This window comes from Triturus cristatus, chromosome 5_1, assembly GCF_964204655.1.
Source record: "Triturus cristatus chromosome 5_1, aTriCri1.1, whole genome shotgun sequence".
NCBI classification, from domain to species: domain Eukaryota; kingdom Metazoa; phylum Chordata; class Amphibia; order Caudata; family Salamandridae; genus Triturus; species Triturus cristatus.
The window spans coordinates 405,587,507-405,606,159 of record NC_140587.1 but is presented as its reverse complement, the minus strand read 5'-3'; the positions used below and the strand labels follow the sequence as shown (position 1 = coordinate 405,606,159).

General features: G+C 49.7%; 1 protein-coding gene across 15 annotated transcripts in view; it reads right to left on the bottom strand.

The window, feature by feature from the left end:
• Positions 1-18,653, bottom strand: part of UBR5 (ubiquitin protein ligase E3 component n-recognin 5) — a 2,036,132-nt gene that overhangs the window by 136,658 nt on the left and 1,880,821 nt on the right. For all 15 annotated transcript variants that reach the window (XM_085605144.1, XM_085605147.1, XM_085605145.1 and 12 more), the window contains one exon: positions 2,011-2,124. In XM_085605144.1, coding sequence (XP_085461270.1) covers positions 2,011-2,124 — 114 coding nt within the window. The remainder of the gene's footprint in view (positions 1-2,010; positions 2,125-18,653) is intronic.

The following is an 18,653-nucleotide window of genomic DNA, read 5'->3' as shown; positions in this document are numbered from 1 at the left end:
TATCCAGCACTTACACAACTAAGCAACATCTCCCTTGGCGTGGACTAGGCACCCCCTGCATCTGCAGGCACCAACTGCACTTTCCTGAAAAGTTCTCAGTTTTGCTGCCCATCAGGTCCACCAAACGAGCATCTCGCCAGGAACACACCATGGTTCTAGGAGGTCAGCCTTGTCTCTGCAGCGAGTTTCAAGACAATAGACCCTCCAGCAGAGTACCAATACCCAGGGTACTAGAGCATTTGCTGCAACCAAGACTTGTATGAAACAATATCTTACGCAGATGACACACAGCTGATAGTTCCTATAGAGGAGGATGTCACAACAACAAAGCAAAAGTTCATAAATTGCATGTCTACCATAGCAAGCTGGATGAGGAAGAAATTCCTTCAGCTGAACTCCACTAAAACAGAGATATTGCTCTTTGGGACAGCAGAGAAGCTGTGGACCTCTGACTGGTGGCCTTCAGAACTGGGAGTGCCGCCTTCCCCAAAAAAGTGGGCGTAGGATCTAGGCATCAGAATCGACAAACTGACGATGGAAGAACATGTTAAATCACTCTCGGGCGCCTGCTTTGGAACAATGAGGATGCTTAGTAAGATATTCCCGTGGATCCCTCTAGTGGCCAGGAAGTCTGTGATTCAGTCGCTTTTGATCAGTCGACTAGACTATGGCAACTCTTTGCTTGTGGGAATAAGGGAAGACCTGGCATCATAACTGCAGGTGGTCCAAAACACGGCAGCCCGCCTAGCCCTGAATAAGCCAGCATGTACGCCATCTGCGCCTCTCCTACACCAATTGCACTGGCTCCCCATTAGGAAGCGGGCCATCTTTAAATTATGTACAGTCTTTAAGTCCGTACAGGGGAATGGACCTGCCTACTCGGAAAAAAAACTTGAATGGTACCGACCAACACTGCAGTTAAGATCCAGCAATCGCTCTCTACTCTGTACAAAGAGGATTAGAAAGGTCAAGCTAAGAGGACGGGCTTTTTCTTATCTTGCCCTTCAGCATTGGAATAGGCTTCCAGAGGAGAGCCGGGCTTGCTTTTATTTTGCACGGTTCAAGAAGCTACTCAAAACCTGGCTGTTTTAGACTCTACTGCCTATTTAGTGTCCCTCTCTCAGGCGCCGAGAGATCCCTCTGTGGATGATTCGCCGCGCCATACAAATGAGTTAAATAAATAAATAAATAAAATAAATAATTAAGAATGTCCAGCCCGGACACCAAAGCTGACCTGACAAGGGATTTCAGGATCAAAGTAGGCTACACTGAATGGCCCTGCTGTCCAGTTTTTCCCCCTCTCCAGGGCACCCAAGTAAAGTGAGAGCCTCCAATGCAAGCGACTCACTGGACAAAACCCTCTGCACACGAGCACCACAGCCCAAGTTCAAGTAAACCAACAGTGTCTCTTTGCCCCAGAGACCCTCAAGAGCTGAACTTCACTTTGGGTTCTGCTGGACTTGTCCCTAAGTCCCCACTTTCAAGCCAAGTTTTACAGGTACCCTACAATAACTAACACGTAGCGCTTGAGGCTAGCAATGCGATCAGCACCTTTGCACCCAAACTCACCAGGGCAAGTAAAACCGGTGGTTTTACTGGTGGTTCCTTGGACCTTGGCCCCTAAGCACCTTAAGTTCTAAAGGGACCAACAAGAAACGCTAGCAAGTATATGTATGCAGTGTATGTTTCTCCCTTAGGATATCATTACCACGTTCAAGGCTCATGTCTCGAAAACAATTATTTAAGCATTTTACTGTTTTACTGTAAAAAAAACATATTTCCGAAAGTACTTACCTGCTTCCGATGATCTTGGTGTCTAAAATTATATAACAAAAACAGTCACTTGAGTGGATTCTTTAGATACACACTTATTCTATCATGGAAGGATAATATGAATTCCAAGAGTGATGAAAATTTGTGAAATATATTAAGCAAACAGCTCTACATAAATTCACATTTCATTTTTATCAGAAAGTGGAAGGCACAAGCCGATGACCACTTAATACTTACATGTAGAGGCTGCTCTGCAACAACTAACATTCGATGCTCAGCATACTTCCGAACATACTCATACACGTTTTGAGGGGTGACTGGCACATTTACACCATTTGTGATAAGCTCAACCTAAGAAAAAAGTAAATGAAATGTGTACAAGTCAACTGTTTGGAAATTAAGATCTTTCATAATAAATTCTCCAAAAACCAATACCATTTGTAGAATCACAAATGCACGAAACAGCTCTAGACACAGGATGTAAAAACAAATATACAAAGTCTTAATTTTCCATGTATATATTCAGTACAGCATGACAATGGTCAAAATGTGATAAAGAATACATTGTAAAACATGGTTGCAGAAACTTTATGCCATGGTGTTTTCATTTTATCCTCAAATCTGGCTATTTCAGTATATTGACTATTCCCTATAGTGAAAGAAAGACCCGTTATTTAGCTTCAGTAACTATGTATCTGGTAGGGACATATTCCAGATGTAGATTCCTTACCTTAGAATTTCCCCCAGGCGTCAGTTTGGATCCGGAGAGTTTTTTATCAGTACCCCTGTCAGCTCCGCATCCGTCATTGTAAACTTGTGAATGACATGGCAGGACTTACATAGACGCCGCACTGACGCACCGATGTCCGTTCTTAACACGACTTTCCACTGCAGCAGCTCAGAGCCATGAAAGACACTAACCAGTGGTGTGTCAAAACTAGGGCCCTTTAGGGGAGTCCCTATCCCTAGAAGTTCGCAGAATGGGGAGGATGGGTGGGGCGGTAAGGAATCTACAACTAGAATATAGGTCAACCAGATACATCGTTACTGAAGGTAAGTAACTTGTTCATCTGATATAGACTTCCAGTTGTAGATTCCTTACCTTAAAATAGATACCCCAGCAATACCAACCCCGGAGGAGGGTTTGTGAATCCTAGATTACATGAGGAAGTCCTGAAGGATCAAACAGGCAAAGTACCTGTCCCTCCGGACTTGGCTGCCCAGGCAGTAGTGTCTGGCAAACGTGTTGATCGTCAACTCGGAAGTCGAATATGCTACTTACCAGTATGCATCTGTTCTTGGCATGTAGGGCTGCTGACATTCATATCTGTGCATAGATCGCCGCCTCGTGTTGGGTCCGGATGATTGCACATTGTTGTCCTGGAAGAGTCTTCGAAGTATCACGAGATAGGTGGCTCCTCCTCTGGACTACAGTGCGCATGGGCATCCCCTCCATCCTTAGATTGTTTTTCGCCATTGTGGCATAGATGGAGTGTAATACAGTGAATGATGACCATGCTAACTAGTAATTACTGAATGCTGCAGCTGCTACAGGCGCCGGGAAGGAGGGTGGGTGATATGAATGTCAGCAGCCCTACATGCCAAGAACAGATGCATACTGGTAAGTAGCATATTCGGTTCGAGGCATGTGGGCTGCTGAATTCATATCTGTGCATAGATTATATAGCAGTCCCTCCATTTAGCGGCGGCTTCCCGTGCCAGCTGCAGCAGTCTGAAAAAGAGTTTTGAGAACAGCCTGTCCTACAGCTGCCTGCTGTCTTGAGTGTACATCTACACAGTAGTGCTTGGTAAATGTATGTATAGTGGACCATGTGGCTGCTCTACATATCTCCTCTAAAGGAATATTTCCCAGGAAAACCATGGAGGCCCCTAACTTCCGTGTGGAGTGGGCTCTTGGAGGAATTGTTAGTGTGCGCTTAGCTTTTTCATAGCAAATCTGTATATACTTAACGATCCACCTAGCTATTCCTGCTTTGGAAATGGGGTTGCCTTTGTGCTGTGGAGAAAAGGCAACAAACAGTTGTTTTGTTTTCCTGAAATTTTGTGTTCTGTCAATATAGTACAGGAGTGCTCTTTTGATATAAAGTGTGTGGAGCATTCTCTCCGCTACATTTTCAGGATTAGGATAAAACACCGGTAGTTCTATGGATTGGTTCATATGGAACTGCGAGATTACCTTGGGCATGAAAGTAGGGTTGGTGCGTAGTACGACCCTGTTGGCATGAACCTGTATAAATGGCTCTTGAATGGTTAGTGCCTGAAGTTCACTAACTCGTCTTAGGGAAGTAATGGCAACTAGGAAAGCTACTTTCCATGTTAGAAATTGAATCTCACAAGAGTGTAGAGGTTCAAAAGGTGGTCCCATCAGTCTGGTGAGGACCACATTTAGGTTCCAGACTGGTGAAGGAGGGTGTCTTGGAGGAATCACACGTTTGAGTCCCTCCAAGAAAGCTCTGATGGCAAGCACTTTGAACAGTAAGAGGTGCTGCCTGTTCTGACGGTAAGCAGCCAGTGCGGTTAAATGTATACGGATGGAATTGTATGCTATATTGCATCGGTATAAGTGTAATAGATAACAGATAATGTTTTGCGTTGATGCATCCAGCGGATTGATGTCATTATTTTTACAATAAATGACAAATCTTTTCCACTTAGCCGCGTAGCAGGCTCTGGTAGTGGGTCTCCGTGCCTCCTTGATGATATTCATACATTCCAGAGGCAAGTTGAGGTAGCCAAATTCTAAGATTTCAGGAGCCAGATCGCCAGGTTCAGCTGTTGCGGATCTGGGTGCTGAATCTCGCCATGGCTCTGCGTTAAAAGCGTGGGTGTAAGCCGTAGTCGTTGATGCGGTACCACGGAGAGTTCCAGAAACGTGGTGTACCATGGTTGGCGTGCCCACGTTGGAGCAACCAGGATGAGCGTCATGGAGTGTTGCCTCAGCTTGCGTGCCACCAGCGGTATTAATGGTGCTGGGGGAAAAGCGTACGCAAATCTGCCTGACCAGTTCATCCATATCGCATTGCCCTGCGACTGTGGATGTGGGAACCTGGCGGCAAAGTTTTGGCATTTTGTGTTTTCCCTTGTGGCGAATAGGTCTATCTCTGGATGACCCCACCGTTGGAAGTACGGTTGGAGTACTGACGGATGTATCTCCCACTCGTGTATTTGGTGGCTGTGTCTGCTGAGCAGATCCGCCATCTGGTTGTCCTTGCCCGGGAGGTGTTCCGCCATGAGGAAGATGTTCCTCTGAATGGCCCACTTCCACATGCTCTGAGCCAGATGAGACAACTGTGGGGAGTGCGTCCCTCCCTGCTTTTGTATGTAGTACATAGCGGTCATGTTGTCCGTCCGGATCAACACGACTTTGTTGCACAAGTGTACTTTGAACGCCTTCATTGCCAGGAAGATTGCCATGAGTTCCAGAAGGTTGATGTGCATCCTCCTTTGCTGTGTCGTCCATAGTCCCTGCACTGTGTAATTGAGTACATGAGCTCCCCATCCCTGGAGAGACGCATCCGCCGTCAGTATGATTTGTGGGACAGGTTCTCGGAACGGTCGGCCCTTGCAAAGGTTTTGTGGATTCCACCAATGCAAAGAGTTGTATGCCCGACCGCTCACCAACACTAGGTCCTTCAATTGTCCGTGAGCCTGATTCCACTGACGTGCCAAGCACTCCTGAAGCGGGCGCATATGTAACCTCGCGTGCGGGACTATGAAGATGCAGGAGGCCATCATGCCTATCAACTGCATAAACACTCGTGCCGGTAGTGAGTGCTGAGGTTTGAACTTTTTTATGAGCAACTGCATGCTGCTGATCCTCACTGAATTGGGTTGTACCTTGGCTGCCAGAGTGTCTATGGTCGCGCCTAGGTACTGCTGTACGTAGGTGGGTTGAAGGTGGGACTTTGGATAATTCAGGGAGAATCCAAGGCTGTGAAGAAGGTGAATGGTGAGGGTTATGTGGTTGGCACACTGCTGGGCCGACTTTCCCTGGATAAGCCAGTCGTCCAGATAAGGATAGACATGTATGTGCTGTCTCCTTAAGTGCGCCGCCACTGTTGCCTGGCACTTGGTGAACACTCTGGGTGCCTTTGTTACTCCGAAAGGGAGGACTTTGAACTGGTAATGTGGATTGAGAACAGTGAACCTGAGATATTTTCTGTGTGATGGGTGCATGGGTATATGGAAATACGCATCTTTGAGATCTAGTGTTGCGAGAAAGCAAAGTCTCCCTGCTTGAGTAACAGCAGCACCTGTTGCAAGGTGAGCATGTGAAAATGCTCTGAAAGAATGTAACGGTTTAGAGGTCTTAAATCCAGTATGGGTCTGAGAGATCCGTCCTTTTTGGGGATCAGAAAATACAGTGAGTACACTCCTGATCCCTGTGCTTCTGCGGGCATGAGTTCTATGGCTCCTTTTTGGAGCATACTGAGAACTTCCTGGTGTAATAAGTGCAAGTGCTCTGCGGACATAGGACGGTGTCTTGGTGGTATGTTTGGTGGAGTGGATGTGAGCTCCAGACAATAACCGTACTGGACAATGTCTCTCACCCACCTGTCTGTAGTGATGGACTTCCAGACCGGCAGGTACTCTTGGAGTCTCCCCCCGACAGGTGTTACGTGGTCGGGGGGCAGTGACAAGGCGTCACTGTTTGGTGGTGGCGGAGGACCTGGAGCTATTGTTTCCTCGGTCTCTGCCCTTGACGTTGTTTCCACGGTATCCACTTCTGTTATTCTTATTATAGGTGGTCTGTGTACCTTGTTTAGTGTAATGCGACTGTTGGGAGTTCTGGCCTCTAGATGGTCCTCTGCTGGTAGAGCGACGAAAGGACCCACTCCTAAAATGCTGTGATTGCAGAGCCCCCATAGACTTAGCAGTCTCTGTATCTTTTTTGATCTTTTCTAGGGTGGTGTCAACTTCGGGGCCAAAAAGGGAGTCAGGGTTGACAGGTTGATTGAGTATTGTTGTTTGTATCTCTGGTTTGAATCCTGAGATTCTCAACCAAGCATGCCTTCTTAACATGACGCTGGTGTTAATAGCCCTAGCTGCAGTGTCTGCTACGTCAAGTGCGCACTTAATGGAAGCGTTGCTTATGAGCTTCCCTTCTGTAATAAGGGACTCTGCTCCTTCCTTAAACTGATCTGGGAGGTGCTGTAGCAGTGTCTCTAGGGTATCATAATGTGCCCTGTCGTATCGAGCCAGAAGTGCCTGAGTGTTGGCAATTCTCCAGATGTTAGCTGCCTGTGCAGCAACTCTTTTCCCTGAAGTTTCCAAGACCTTAGACTCCTTGTCAGGGGGAGGAGCATCACCCGTTGTCTGTGAATTGGCTCTCTTCCGAGCATTGGACACCACCGAGTCCAAAGGCAACTGGCCTCTTATGTAGGTAGGGTCCACAGGAGCTGGCCTATATTTTTTGTCAATCCTAGGGTTTAGTACTCTCTCCCTTGTGGTCTCCTTAAAAATGTCATTAGCCGGTTTTAGGACCCCCTTCAGCATGGGCAGAGTCTTAACAGATCTTTCTGAGGTAGAGAAGGTATCCATCAGAAAATCATCCTCAATAGGATCAGTGTGGAGCTTTACATCATGATTTTTTGCTGCTCTCTCAATCAAGGCATTGAAAGCAGCAGTATCCTCAGTAGGAGATGATTTTACCACATATGCCTGCGTGTCTGGAGCAGTATGTGGGTCCCCTTGACCAATATTGTCCACCCAAGGTTGGTTTTGATCTTCAGGGTCAGTGTCCACAGGATAAGTGTCCTCAACATCACCAGCATCCCCTGCATCCTCATCAAAGTGTGTGGGTGAGAATGACTGAGGCTCCTGGTCATAATAGTGAACATGTTCCACTAGAACTGGAGACGTTGTCCTCTTCTTCTTCAATGGAATTTTGTATGGCTCCATTGATTTCTCTGGCAGTATCTTTCTTTTATATATTGACAGTCTACCAGTCTCCGCGTCGATAAACTGCCTTGGCTCCTCATCTTCCTGAGGTACTTCGACAGCTCTTTGTCCCATTGGCATCCCTGTTGGTGCTTCGACAGGTTTCTTCGGGTCGACCTTTTTTTGCGGCTCGAGACCCTTCTTCGCGTCGAACATCTTCGGTCGTACCGCCGGTGGAAGTCCGAATTTTATGTGCGTCGACACGATGTGAACTGTGCTGACCGTCTTCGGCTGCGAGGGTGCTTTCGCGCCTTGCGTGGAAGTCGTGTCGTGGATGCGGAGTAACGACTTCAACACCTTTTTCTTTAGGAAGGGAGACGGTGTTGTCGAGTCGACATGTTCCGTCAATACCTTTCTGGATGTGGTATCTAACCCCGAACCAGACGGCGTGTCCTCGACACGAGGATCGGGATGGGTCGGCCGTCACGAGGCGCTCTGAAGTTTCGTGTCGACGATCCTCGGCGCCGATTTTTTCGGGTCGGCAACCTTGACCTTGGTTGGTGGCGCCGCCTTCGGCTCGACGTCCCCATGAAGTCTCCGTGCGTCGACGGCCTTCTTTTATTTGTTCGGCTCCGAGTGCTTCGAGGCCTTGTTGCCAATGTGAGACTCTTTCACTTTCGGTTTCGAGGTAGGTGCTTGTGCCTTCAGTTTCGATTTCTTTAGATCGAATGATGGCGCTTTCGATACGGACGGCTCTTTAGGGTAGTTCGTAGCCGGGCCTTTATGCGGGGCTGTAGAACGAGAGGAATGATCTTGGGTAAGGCCTTGTGGCGATCCCTCGACCTGAGCCTTATCGAGTGTCTCGTTAGGTCCTGTACCGACATGTGGGCCTAGCTCATCTTCTGAGCCATCTTCCTCGGCCCCAAGGGCCTCCTCGTCGTCTCCTACCTCTTCGACGACACCATCTTCCTGTTCGTCTAGCATACGCTCGTCTTCGGCATCATAGTCGGATTCTCGCTCCGAATCCGGATCCGAGAGCTCCCCCCGAACTTCAAGGTCCACGACCTCCTCATCTTCCGTCCCGAAGATGTTGTCCGGGTTCGGCGTCGCTTTCTGCGCCTCGAGCCGAGCTGCTCGACGAATGCGAAGGGTCTTCTTCGATCGAAACCTGGAACACGCCATACAGGTGGCTTCGTCGTGGTTTGGAGAGAGGCACTTGTTGCACACCGGGTGCACGTCGAAACGAGCATACTTAGCGTTGCAAAGAGGGCAACGCTTAAAGGGGATATTCGAGGTCTTTGGTTCCATCCTTGATGATGTACTCGAGAACGCCGTCGACAAATATACTTGGCGCCGAACGAAAACAATACCGACGAATGAAAAGGCCTAAATACTCAAAGAGCTAAGATTAGGACATCCGAACCCAATGGCGGAAAAAAACAATCTAAGGATGGAGGGGATGCCCATGCGCACTGTAGTCCAGGGGAGAAGCCACCTATCTCGTGATACTTCGAAGACTCTTCCAGGACAACAATGTGCAATCATCCGGACCCAACACTAGGCGGCGATCTATGCACAGATATGAATTCAGCAGCCCACATGCCTCGAACCCTTGTTACGATAAAGATAAAAAGATAACGCACGTTTGGGGCCAGGCGGTGGAGTCTCTCCTCTTTCTTGGAGGGATGCTGGGGTGGGTAAAAGGTGGACAGAGTAATGATGGGTCCACATGAAAGGGCATGACAACTTTAGGGAGGAACAAAGTTTTGTTTCGAAGCACCACTTTATCTGGATGGATAGACAGAGAGGCTTGGAAGACAGAGCCTGGAGCTCGATAACTCTACGATTATGAAGACGCTCGAAGGGAGCACACAAGAAAAGTCAAACCAAATTTAAATCCCATTGAGACATCATGAGAGGAGACACAGGAAACAAGTAAGGCCCTTAAGAAACTTATTAACAATGGGAGATTTGAACAAAGAGGGCTGATCTGGAAGTTTCAGAAAGGCAGAGATAGACGAAAGATAACCCTTAATGCTGCCCAAGGCAGAGCCCTGCTGGGCCAAAGAAAGTATGTACAACAGAACCTCTGAAAAAGGGGCAGAAAGGAGATCAACAGCTTTTTCTGTACACCATGCCACAAATTTGTTCCATCAACAGGCGTATACCGTTTTAGTGGAGGGAAACCTGGCTGCCAAGATGACATCACAGACTTTGGGTGGAAGGTCGAAAGCTGTCAACTGCCGCTGTTAATCTCCACGCAATGGAGACTGGACAGGTTTGAGTGAAGAACCGTCCCCTGCTGCTGCGACAGAATATCTTCCCGAAGGGGCAGTCTAATGGGAGGATTGATGACCATGCTCAGAAGGTCGGAATACCAAACTCTTTGTGCCCACTCCAAGGCCACAAAATGACCTGAGCCCGGTCGTGCTTGATCTTCATGAGCACTCTGGGGAGTAGTTGTATAGGAGTAAAGGAGGCTGAAGCTCCACTCACGATGAAAAGCATTGCTGAGTGAGCGCTGCCTTAGAAACTCCAACGGGCAATACTGCTTATATTGCACATTCTCTTCGGAGGCACACAGATCTAACCAAGGATCGCCCCACCACTGTAAGAAACCTTGCGCCACCTCCCAATGGAGATGCCGTTTGTGATCGGGCAGGCACCGATTGCTGAGTTCATCTGCTCTGGCGTTCAGAGAACCCGCCAGGTGGTGAACGACCAGGGATATGCTCTGATGTTCCAGCCATGTTCTGAGGTGGAGAGTCTCCTGACAAAGGGTTCATGACCCCGCCCCGTTTGGTGCAGTACCACATGGTGGTGTCTGTGAACACCTGCACAGCTTTCCCTTTGAGAGAGGGAAGGAATGCCTTCAGTGCCCATCTGATTGCCCGGAGCTCCAAAAGGTTGATATGGAGACCGGACTCCGCCTCTATCTCCGCTTCTCCCAAGTGGCCGCCTCATCCCAGAAGTGACGCATCCGTCAGATCTGCTAGGGAAGGGGGAGGGCTCTGCCTCTGACCCATTCTTTGTTTGTTAGCCTCCACTGCAGTTGGTGCGCTGTTTCCACAGAGATCTGGATGTAGTCGGAAAGATTCCCCTGATGCTGAGTCCACTGGAACTTCAGAATCCACTGCAGAGCCCACATAAACCATATGCATGATCCACAACCAGTATGCCGGAGGCCATGAGGCACAGCAGCCTCCGAGTCAGTCTCACCGAAATTCGGGAAAGAGGCTGAAACATCGGTATCATAGCCCGAATATCCCAGACTTGATGCTCGGATGGATAGGCCCGAAACTGTATTGTGTCCAGAATCGGTCCGATGAAAGGGAGTGTCTGAGAGGGATTCAGGTGCGACTTCGACACTAGTCTGGAGGTGGGAGACGACAGCCTGGGGCAAGCCTGCCTTCAACAGCCAGTCGTCGAGATAGGGGAAGACGGGTACTCTTGATCTGCGCAGATGAGCTGCGACCACTGCCATCACTTTTGTGAACACCTGAGGGGCACTGGTAAGGCCAAAGGGGAGCACGGTGAACTGAAAGTGCTCATGGCCCACCATGAACTGCAAGTAACGTCTGTGGGCAGGCAGGACGGGTGTAGGAACATAGGATCTGCTTTCATGGTTACCCCCACTTTTTGCTGCTGTTTTCTGACTAGTCTTACTAGGACCCTGTTATTTGGGAACCCAGTCACAGACTATAGTAATCACTTCGGTACCTTCCCAATTGGCTACTGGTGTACCCTTCTAAGTCCCTAGTAAATGATACTAAGGTACCCAGGGGATAGGTACACCAGGGGTCTCCGATCGGCTGCAGGATGTAATATGCCACTCATTAGAGACCAGTCAAACTGTGACTACATGCCTGCTATTGCAGCCTGTGTGAGCTGGTGCTAGCATCACTCACCACAGATATGTTTGCTTATATCTGAGGTCATTGCACTGAAAACCTTTAAGTCGCCCCTAAGGCAGGCCTTTCAATCCTGAAGGCAGGGTGCTAGGTTATAAGTGGGAGGGTGCCCTGCATGAGCAAGACACACCCTACAAACCCCAGAGTTGATTCTCCAGGCTTTGTAAGTGCAGTCAGCCATTTAATACATATAATGGACATCAAGTCAATTACAAGGTGTCCAACTATATAGAGGCTGCATCAAAACCGGTCATTTTGGTATCCAGTGTTGAATGTAGGGTCCAATGTCCTGGGGGGGCTCACCTAGGGAGCCCCCCTGTATTCCCGTTATCAGCCTTTAAGGGTCTAACGGCAAGCTAGGGATGCTGCCGACCACAGACACGATTCTGCCCTCCTGCTGCTGAGCTGAACTAGAGCAGGGGAAAGTAGAACAATAGGTTTCCAGTCACAGGGATGTGTGACCACCTCTCAGACAGGACTTAGCGTATTTGGGTGGGGGCGCTTGCCGGTGCCACCAGTCTGTTTTGAAGGGCATATTTGGTTCCCTCCTTGCATACTCCAGTTGGAACCAGTTCTGGGAGCCTTAGGGTCCCACTGTGGCGTGAAACTGGACAAAGGACATGGGAGTGTCCTCCCCTCTGTCCAGCCCCTCCTCTGGGAGGGATCCCCGAATCGTACCAACCCTTTCCCTAGGTTACTTAATGGCTTAACTGTGGGTGGCTCTTCAGATTTGTTGTGGGGCAAGATTTAGAACCAAAACCACTTCAACTTCAACTGTCTGGGCACCTAGGAATTCTTTGGACTTCGACTGGAACTGAGACTGCATCAAGGAAGACTCCTGCTGCTCCAAGTCTTGACATCCTGCCAGTCTTCTGTGTTGTCTGTGCCTGTGCTTCATACAGGCCAGTGGGCATCAAAGACACCCGAAGTAATCTCCCTTGGAGTGAAAGAGTCACTCCCCTGCATCTGCAGGCACTGCAACTAAGCTGACCGGCCTGCTGCTCCTGACGTCCCCCAGACTTCAAAAGGCTCAGCAACACAGGTGGTGGTTCTGCAACTCCCTTGAGCCCTGCACTGTCTTCTCAGCAATTTTGAGGCCAGTATCCCTCGTCAGAACCAAACCCTATGCACCGGGTCGACTTGCCATTGCCAAGGCTCCAGCCTCCAGCATCTCTTCCTACCAAGGTCTTGGTCCTCACCACATCCTCTGCACCATGGGCCTGTATCTTTGGTGAGCTGCTCGAGGTCCTCTTGCGACTCATGTGCCTTCGGACTGAGGGTCCTCTTAGTGATCTTCTTTGGCTTCAGTGGGCTTCCCTGCTTGCTCAGATCCTGCTCTGACTCTCCTGCACCTGGTGAGTCGCTTAGACCTTGCTGGTCCAGACACTGCAGCTTCTTTGCTATCCATGTCTGCTGCTGCTGCCAAGGCTTGTTAGTGCACCTGTCGGACACCAACCTTCTGGTTCTCGACTACTGACGTAAGACAGCTCGTGAACTGCTCCTAGTCTTCCACAGCATTGCCTGGTCCTCACCACTGGAGCGACAAGGTCACCGTAAACTCTCCTGCATCTTCCATCATCTGTGGTCATTGATCTTCTGTGCCCCCGGTCACTTCAGAGTGGCATAGACTCTGTCCTCTCTGCTTGCAGGTACTCCTCTTCAAGAATCCACCCTTTGATTCCACCGGCCTCTTTCACCTTCTTCGCCAGCGGCATCTTTACTGAAGTCCTCCATCGAGGTCTACGGCGGATTCAGACGTCACGTCACATCTATGCACCCGGCTTTCCTGATGTTGGTATCCTGGTTCCTGGGGTATCCACAGGTGGGGTGGCTTTCCAACCTTCCACCTTCCACAGGGTTTCTTCAGTGACCACTGGGAAAGGTCCCTCTTGAAAACCGCAACCACAACTTTTCCGTTGACTTACATTGAGTACGCGGAGGTGTTTCCACTCTGCACACAGCCTCCAGGGGGTTTCCTGGGTACTTACCTCGGGTGGTTCCTTGGGTTCCCAGCTTTTCTGAGTCTTCCGGTCCAAATTTTGAATTCAGTCGCAGTTCACTCCTTTAGTATATGGTTTGGTCTCCCCCTGGAGACCCCAGTGTATTTGTGCTACTTACCTGTTCTATTTTTGAAATATTGTGTGTATTGTGTTGATATCGCCGGGTAGAAGATATACGAATGTGTTAGTCAGTGTGTATAATAATAAATATATCTATTTGTATAACTACACTATGTGGTTCTTTGTCATTTAACCTACACTATAGCATTAGTTCTGGCAAAACACGCTGCTTAACACTCCTTCTGGACTAAGCCTAAGGCTGCTCTTTTACATTTAGAGAGCTTTCTAAGGTTGTCTAAGACCACTAAAACCACCATAAGGGTTGTCTGGATTAGTGCAAGGTGCTTCACTTAAATAAGTGTGCACCAGATACTAAGCCAGCCTCCTACAACGGGGATATGGAAATAAGCGTCCTGCAAGTCCAACACTACCATCCAGTCTCCTGGGTCGAGGGCAGAATGGACCTGGGCCAAAGTGAGCATTTTGAACTTCTCCTTCTGAAGGAAGAAGTTGCGGATGTGGAGGTCTGGAATAGAATGCAGGCCTTTGTCTTTTTGGGCACCAGAAAGTCGCAAGAATAACAACCACGTCCTACTTCTGGCACAGGGACCCTCTTAATGGCCCCTTTGGCCAAGAGAGCCGTAACTTCCTTGTGGAGAACTGCCAAATGATCCTCTGACATATGGTTGTAGGAGGGTGCCATGGAGGGATGGGTAGTCTCGAACGGGAGGGAGTTGCCCCTTTAAATTATCTACAGAACCCATCTGTCCGACGTGAACGACTGCCAGTGGAGGAGTTGATGGAGAATCCTGCCACTGACTGGCTAATGATGGGCATGAAACATCAGACTAGAAGGGTTTGGAGGCAGTGAAGAGGAAAAAAGGGTGGACTGGCCAGCCCACTGGCTCCCTAACCCGCTAGAATGCTGAGTCCCATGCCGCAGTCATGCAGAGGCTGGACAGCTTGCATGACTCAGTGGCTGGGCTGGACAGGACGTGGCTGGGTGCCCCTTCTGTTGCCACATAAGGGACAAAAGGCAGACTGAGGGGGATGGGTGATAGCCATGACGCCCAAGGATCTGGCCGTAGCTCGAGCTTCTTTGAAGCATTTACGCACCGAGTTTGCCTTGTAGCCAAAAAGGCGAGTGCCATCAAAGGGCATGTCCATCAGGGTAGATTGGACATCCCCTGAAAAGCCACAAGTCCTCAACAAGGAGTAGCATCGCCATGTTACAGACGGATCGTTCTCCCCAATGATTCGGTAGTGTCCAGTCCACAACGAATGGTGAACTTCGCCGCTTCTCTTTCGCCTGCAACTGCCTGGGAGAGAATGGGCCGGGCCTCCTCCGGGCACTGAGGCAGCACCTGCGCAACCGTATCCCAGATGGTATGGGCCCAAGGGGCAAGCGGTATTAAATGACTGCAATGCCAAGCTGGAGGAGGAAAACATCCTCTTCCCAAGATGGTCCAGTTTCTTGGGTTCCCTATCAGGTTCGGAGGTAGAAGCTGAAGACTGAAGCACCTTTATCAGGAGGTTAGTCCTGACAGCCACCAAAGGGAGCTTGAGGCCAAGGACCTCGGCTGCCCTTCTCACTACCACTGCGTAGGAAGCCCCCTCCTTCGGAGCCACAGTAGGGGGAGAAATCAAGCCAGTCAGAGGAAGTGTCCAACCCACTTGCCTCACCCTAGTCCATCCGCAAGTCCATGGGGTCTTCAAGCTGGTTTGTTAAAGGGTCCAGTTGCCTCTCCCAGTCCTCTTCACCACCTCTTGGCACAAAATCAACACCAGGGATTAACACAGGGACAAAAGTCCCTTCCTGCGTCAGTGTGGCTCTGCGTCCACGTAGGGGAAGAGGATGGGGTCGATGGTGACCGGGCATCGGAAGCATCACTAGCGTGATCGACATCGGGGAAGGTCGAGTTGGAACCACTGACATCAGTCTGGATCAGACAACAGATTCACAGGGCCCTTCGGAGCTAGGGCCGAAACAGCCAGCGTAGAAGTGCTGGGGCCCCCATCCGACTCGGCAGGGCCCAAAGGACTACCAGCAGAGCAGGGCTGCCCCAAGATGACTTGCAGGGCCTCATAAAACATTCATTATTGGGTAGGAGACGTTTCGGCTCCTGGAAAAGTGGGGGAGGTGCAGAATTGTCTTGGTAAAAGGCTTCGGGGACCAGAGGCCAAGAGCGACAATGCTCTGTGTCCAGCATCGGCCGACGTGAAGTCGAAAAACATCAATGCTGCTTTGACTTCTTCTTGTGCTTACCCGACCGTGGAGAAGATTTTGAATGGGACAAGGAGTGTGGGCTTCACAACAGTTCTCGGGACCTCCCTTTCAATCGAGACCGGAAGCGACGCGGAGCCGAGCACCAGGCCTCCAACAGCTTTCTGGACCGCTCCTGCAATGCCTGCGGATTCATGGCCCGGCACTTGGGGCACAACTTCGAATAAGGGTTGCGCTCCAGGCACCAGAGGGACACGAGGTGCAGATTCGTCACAGACACCATCCGAAGACAGAATCCGCAGGGCTTGAATCCGGTTCCACGTTGGGACATCTGAACAACACCAGGAGTCCAAGACTCAGAAAAAATCTCAACAAAAGTCGAATAAAGGGTTAGCCAAAAAAAACAGCTAAGTGGTCGCTCTCTCTGGATCTGCACTTAGGCTGGCGCGGAAAAAAGAACGAACTGACGTCAGCGTGCCCAGACAGTGTCTATATAAGTCCTGCGACGTCATTCCGGTGTGCACGACACCGATAGACGCAGTGCTGACCCACGCCTCCTACCGATGCGCAGGGGTACTGCAAATGAAATATTTACAGATCCAGACTGACGCCCGAGGGAAATTCTAAGGTAAGGAATCTACAACTAGAAGTTTCTATCAGATGGAAAGATTATAGCCCTGATAAGGGAGTCTGGAAATTTTATGAATGCACCCAAAATTGTATTCCATAACACAGAATGTTTTACACTGGTAAATGGCACCACGTCTCAGCACAGACTTCGGGCTCCACACCAGATATACATCAAAGAGTCTAATATTGGACCAACCCTGCATACTGCCGTTAGTAATCCAATCCTTTTTGCTATACCACAGAAGGTAGAGACTAGGCCAATGAGACTGACAACATGCAGTTAATGAATCTAGACTGGCACCATAATTAGGAAAAATGTATATATCTGTAAGTGACATTAGTTAGTGATAGATTCCTTACCTTAGAATATCCCCAGGCTTCAGACTGGATCCGGAAAGTTTTCGTCAGCAGTACCCCTGTGCGTCGGAAGGCGTCGTTGTACGGGTCCGCGTATGTCGCTGGCGTCGTAGCCGCCGAGATGACGTTGTCAGAGCTACTTAGACGTGCCCACGCGCGCTGACGTCAGTTCTGTACACAACTTTTCCGCGCCAGGAGCGCAGAGCCATGCCAGAGACCGACTACTGGTGCAATAGAACTAGGGCCCTAAAAGGGATGACCTGAATCCTAGAGAACAGTTCGCAGAATGGGGAGGATGGGCGGTTGGTAAGGAATCTATCACTAACTAATGTCTCTTGCAGATATATTGTTACACAAGTAACTTGTGCATCTGAAAGAGACTCGTTAGTGATAGATTCCTTACCTTAGAATACATACCCAAGCAATACCAACCCCGGTGGTGGGTCTGCGAAGTGAGATTACACCAGAAAGTCACGGAGAACCTAACGGCCATAGAAGCCGTCTCTCCGGACCGGACTGTCAAGGCAATAGTGCTTAGTAAAAGTATGCAACAAGGCCCACGTGGCCGCCTGACGAACAAGTTACTTACCTTCGGTAACGATGTATCTGTAAGAAACATTAGTTAGATTCCTCACCTTAGAATAGATACCCAAGCAATACCATCCCCGGTGGTGGGTCTGCGAACCAAGATCACACCAGAAAGTCCTGGAGGACAGAACGGCCAAAGAAGCCATCCCTCCGGACTTGGCTGTCAAGGCAATAATGCCTGGCAAACGTGTGTAGCGAAGCCCACGTCGCCGCCTGACAGATGTCCTGCAAAGGGACACCCCGTCCCAAAGCAGTAGTAGCCGCTGTGGCCCGAGTGGAGTGGGCGCGCAGCCCAACAGGAGGGTCCTTTTTTGCCAAGGAGTAACAAATTTTGATGCACAAAACGACCCACCGAGAGATGGTCCGTTTGTGCACCGCTTTCCCCTTCTTAGCACCCACGTATCCAACGAAAAGTTGGTCGTCCACCCGGAACTGCTTTGTGCGGTCCAGATAAAAGGAGAGCGCACGTTTTGGGTCCAGACGGTGGAGCCTCTCTTCCTCTTTGGAAGGATGCGGAGGCGGAAAGAAGGTGGGCAAGGTGACAGACTGCCCAAGATGAAATGGAGTCACCACTTTCGGAAGAAAGGAGGGACGAGGCCGAAGGACAACCTTGTCCGGATGAACAGACAGAAAAGGAGGCTTTGAAGATAAAGCCTGGAGCTCACTCACCCGTCTAGCCGAGGTGATGGCTACCAGAAAAGCAGTCTTAAGAGTCAGAAGACGAAGAGGATAATTGTGAAGAGGCTCGAAGGGAGCGCACATCAGGAATGTCAAGACAAGATTCAAGTCCCACTGAGGCATTACAAAAGGGACAGGAGGGAACGTGTGAGTAATGCCTTTTAGAAAGCGTGTAACTACAGGGGACTTGAAAAGAGAAGGCTGATCAGGAAGCCGCAAGAAGGCAGAGATGGCAGCAAGATAACCTTTCAGAGTGCCCAGGGCAGAGCCCTGCCGGGCCAAAGAAAGAAGAAAGAGGAGAACCTCAGAAAGAGGGGCGGAAAGGGGATCCACAGCCTTTGCTGTGCACCATGCCACAAATTTGTTCCACCGGCAGGCGTATACCGTCTTTGTGGAGGGACGCCTGGCTGCCAGAATGATATCACAGACTTCAGGAGGCAAGTCAAATGGCATCAACTGCCGCCGCTCAATCTCCACGCATGGAGGTGGAGGCTGGACAGGTTCGGGTGGAGGACCGTCCCCTGCTGCTGC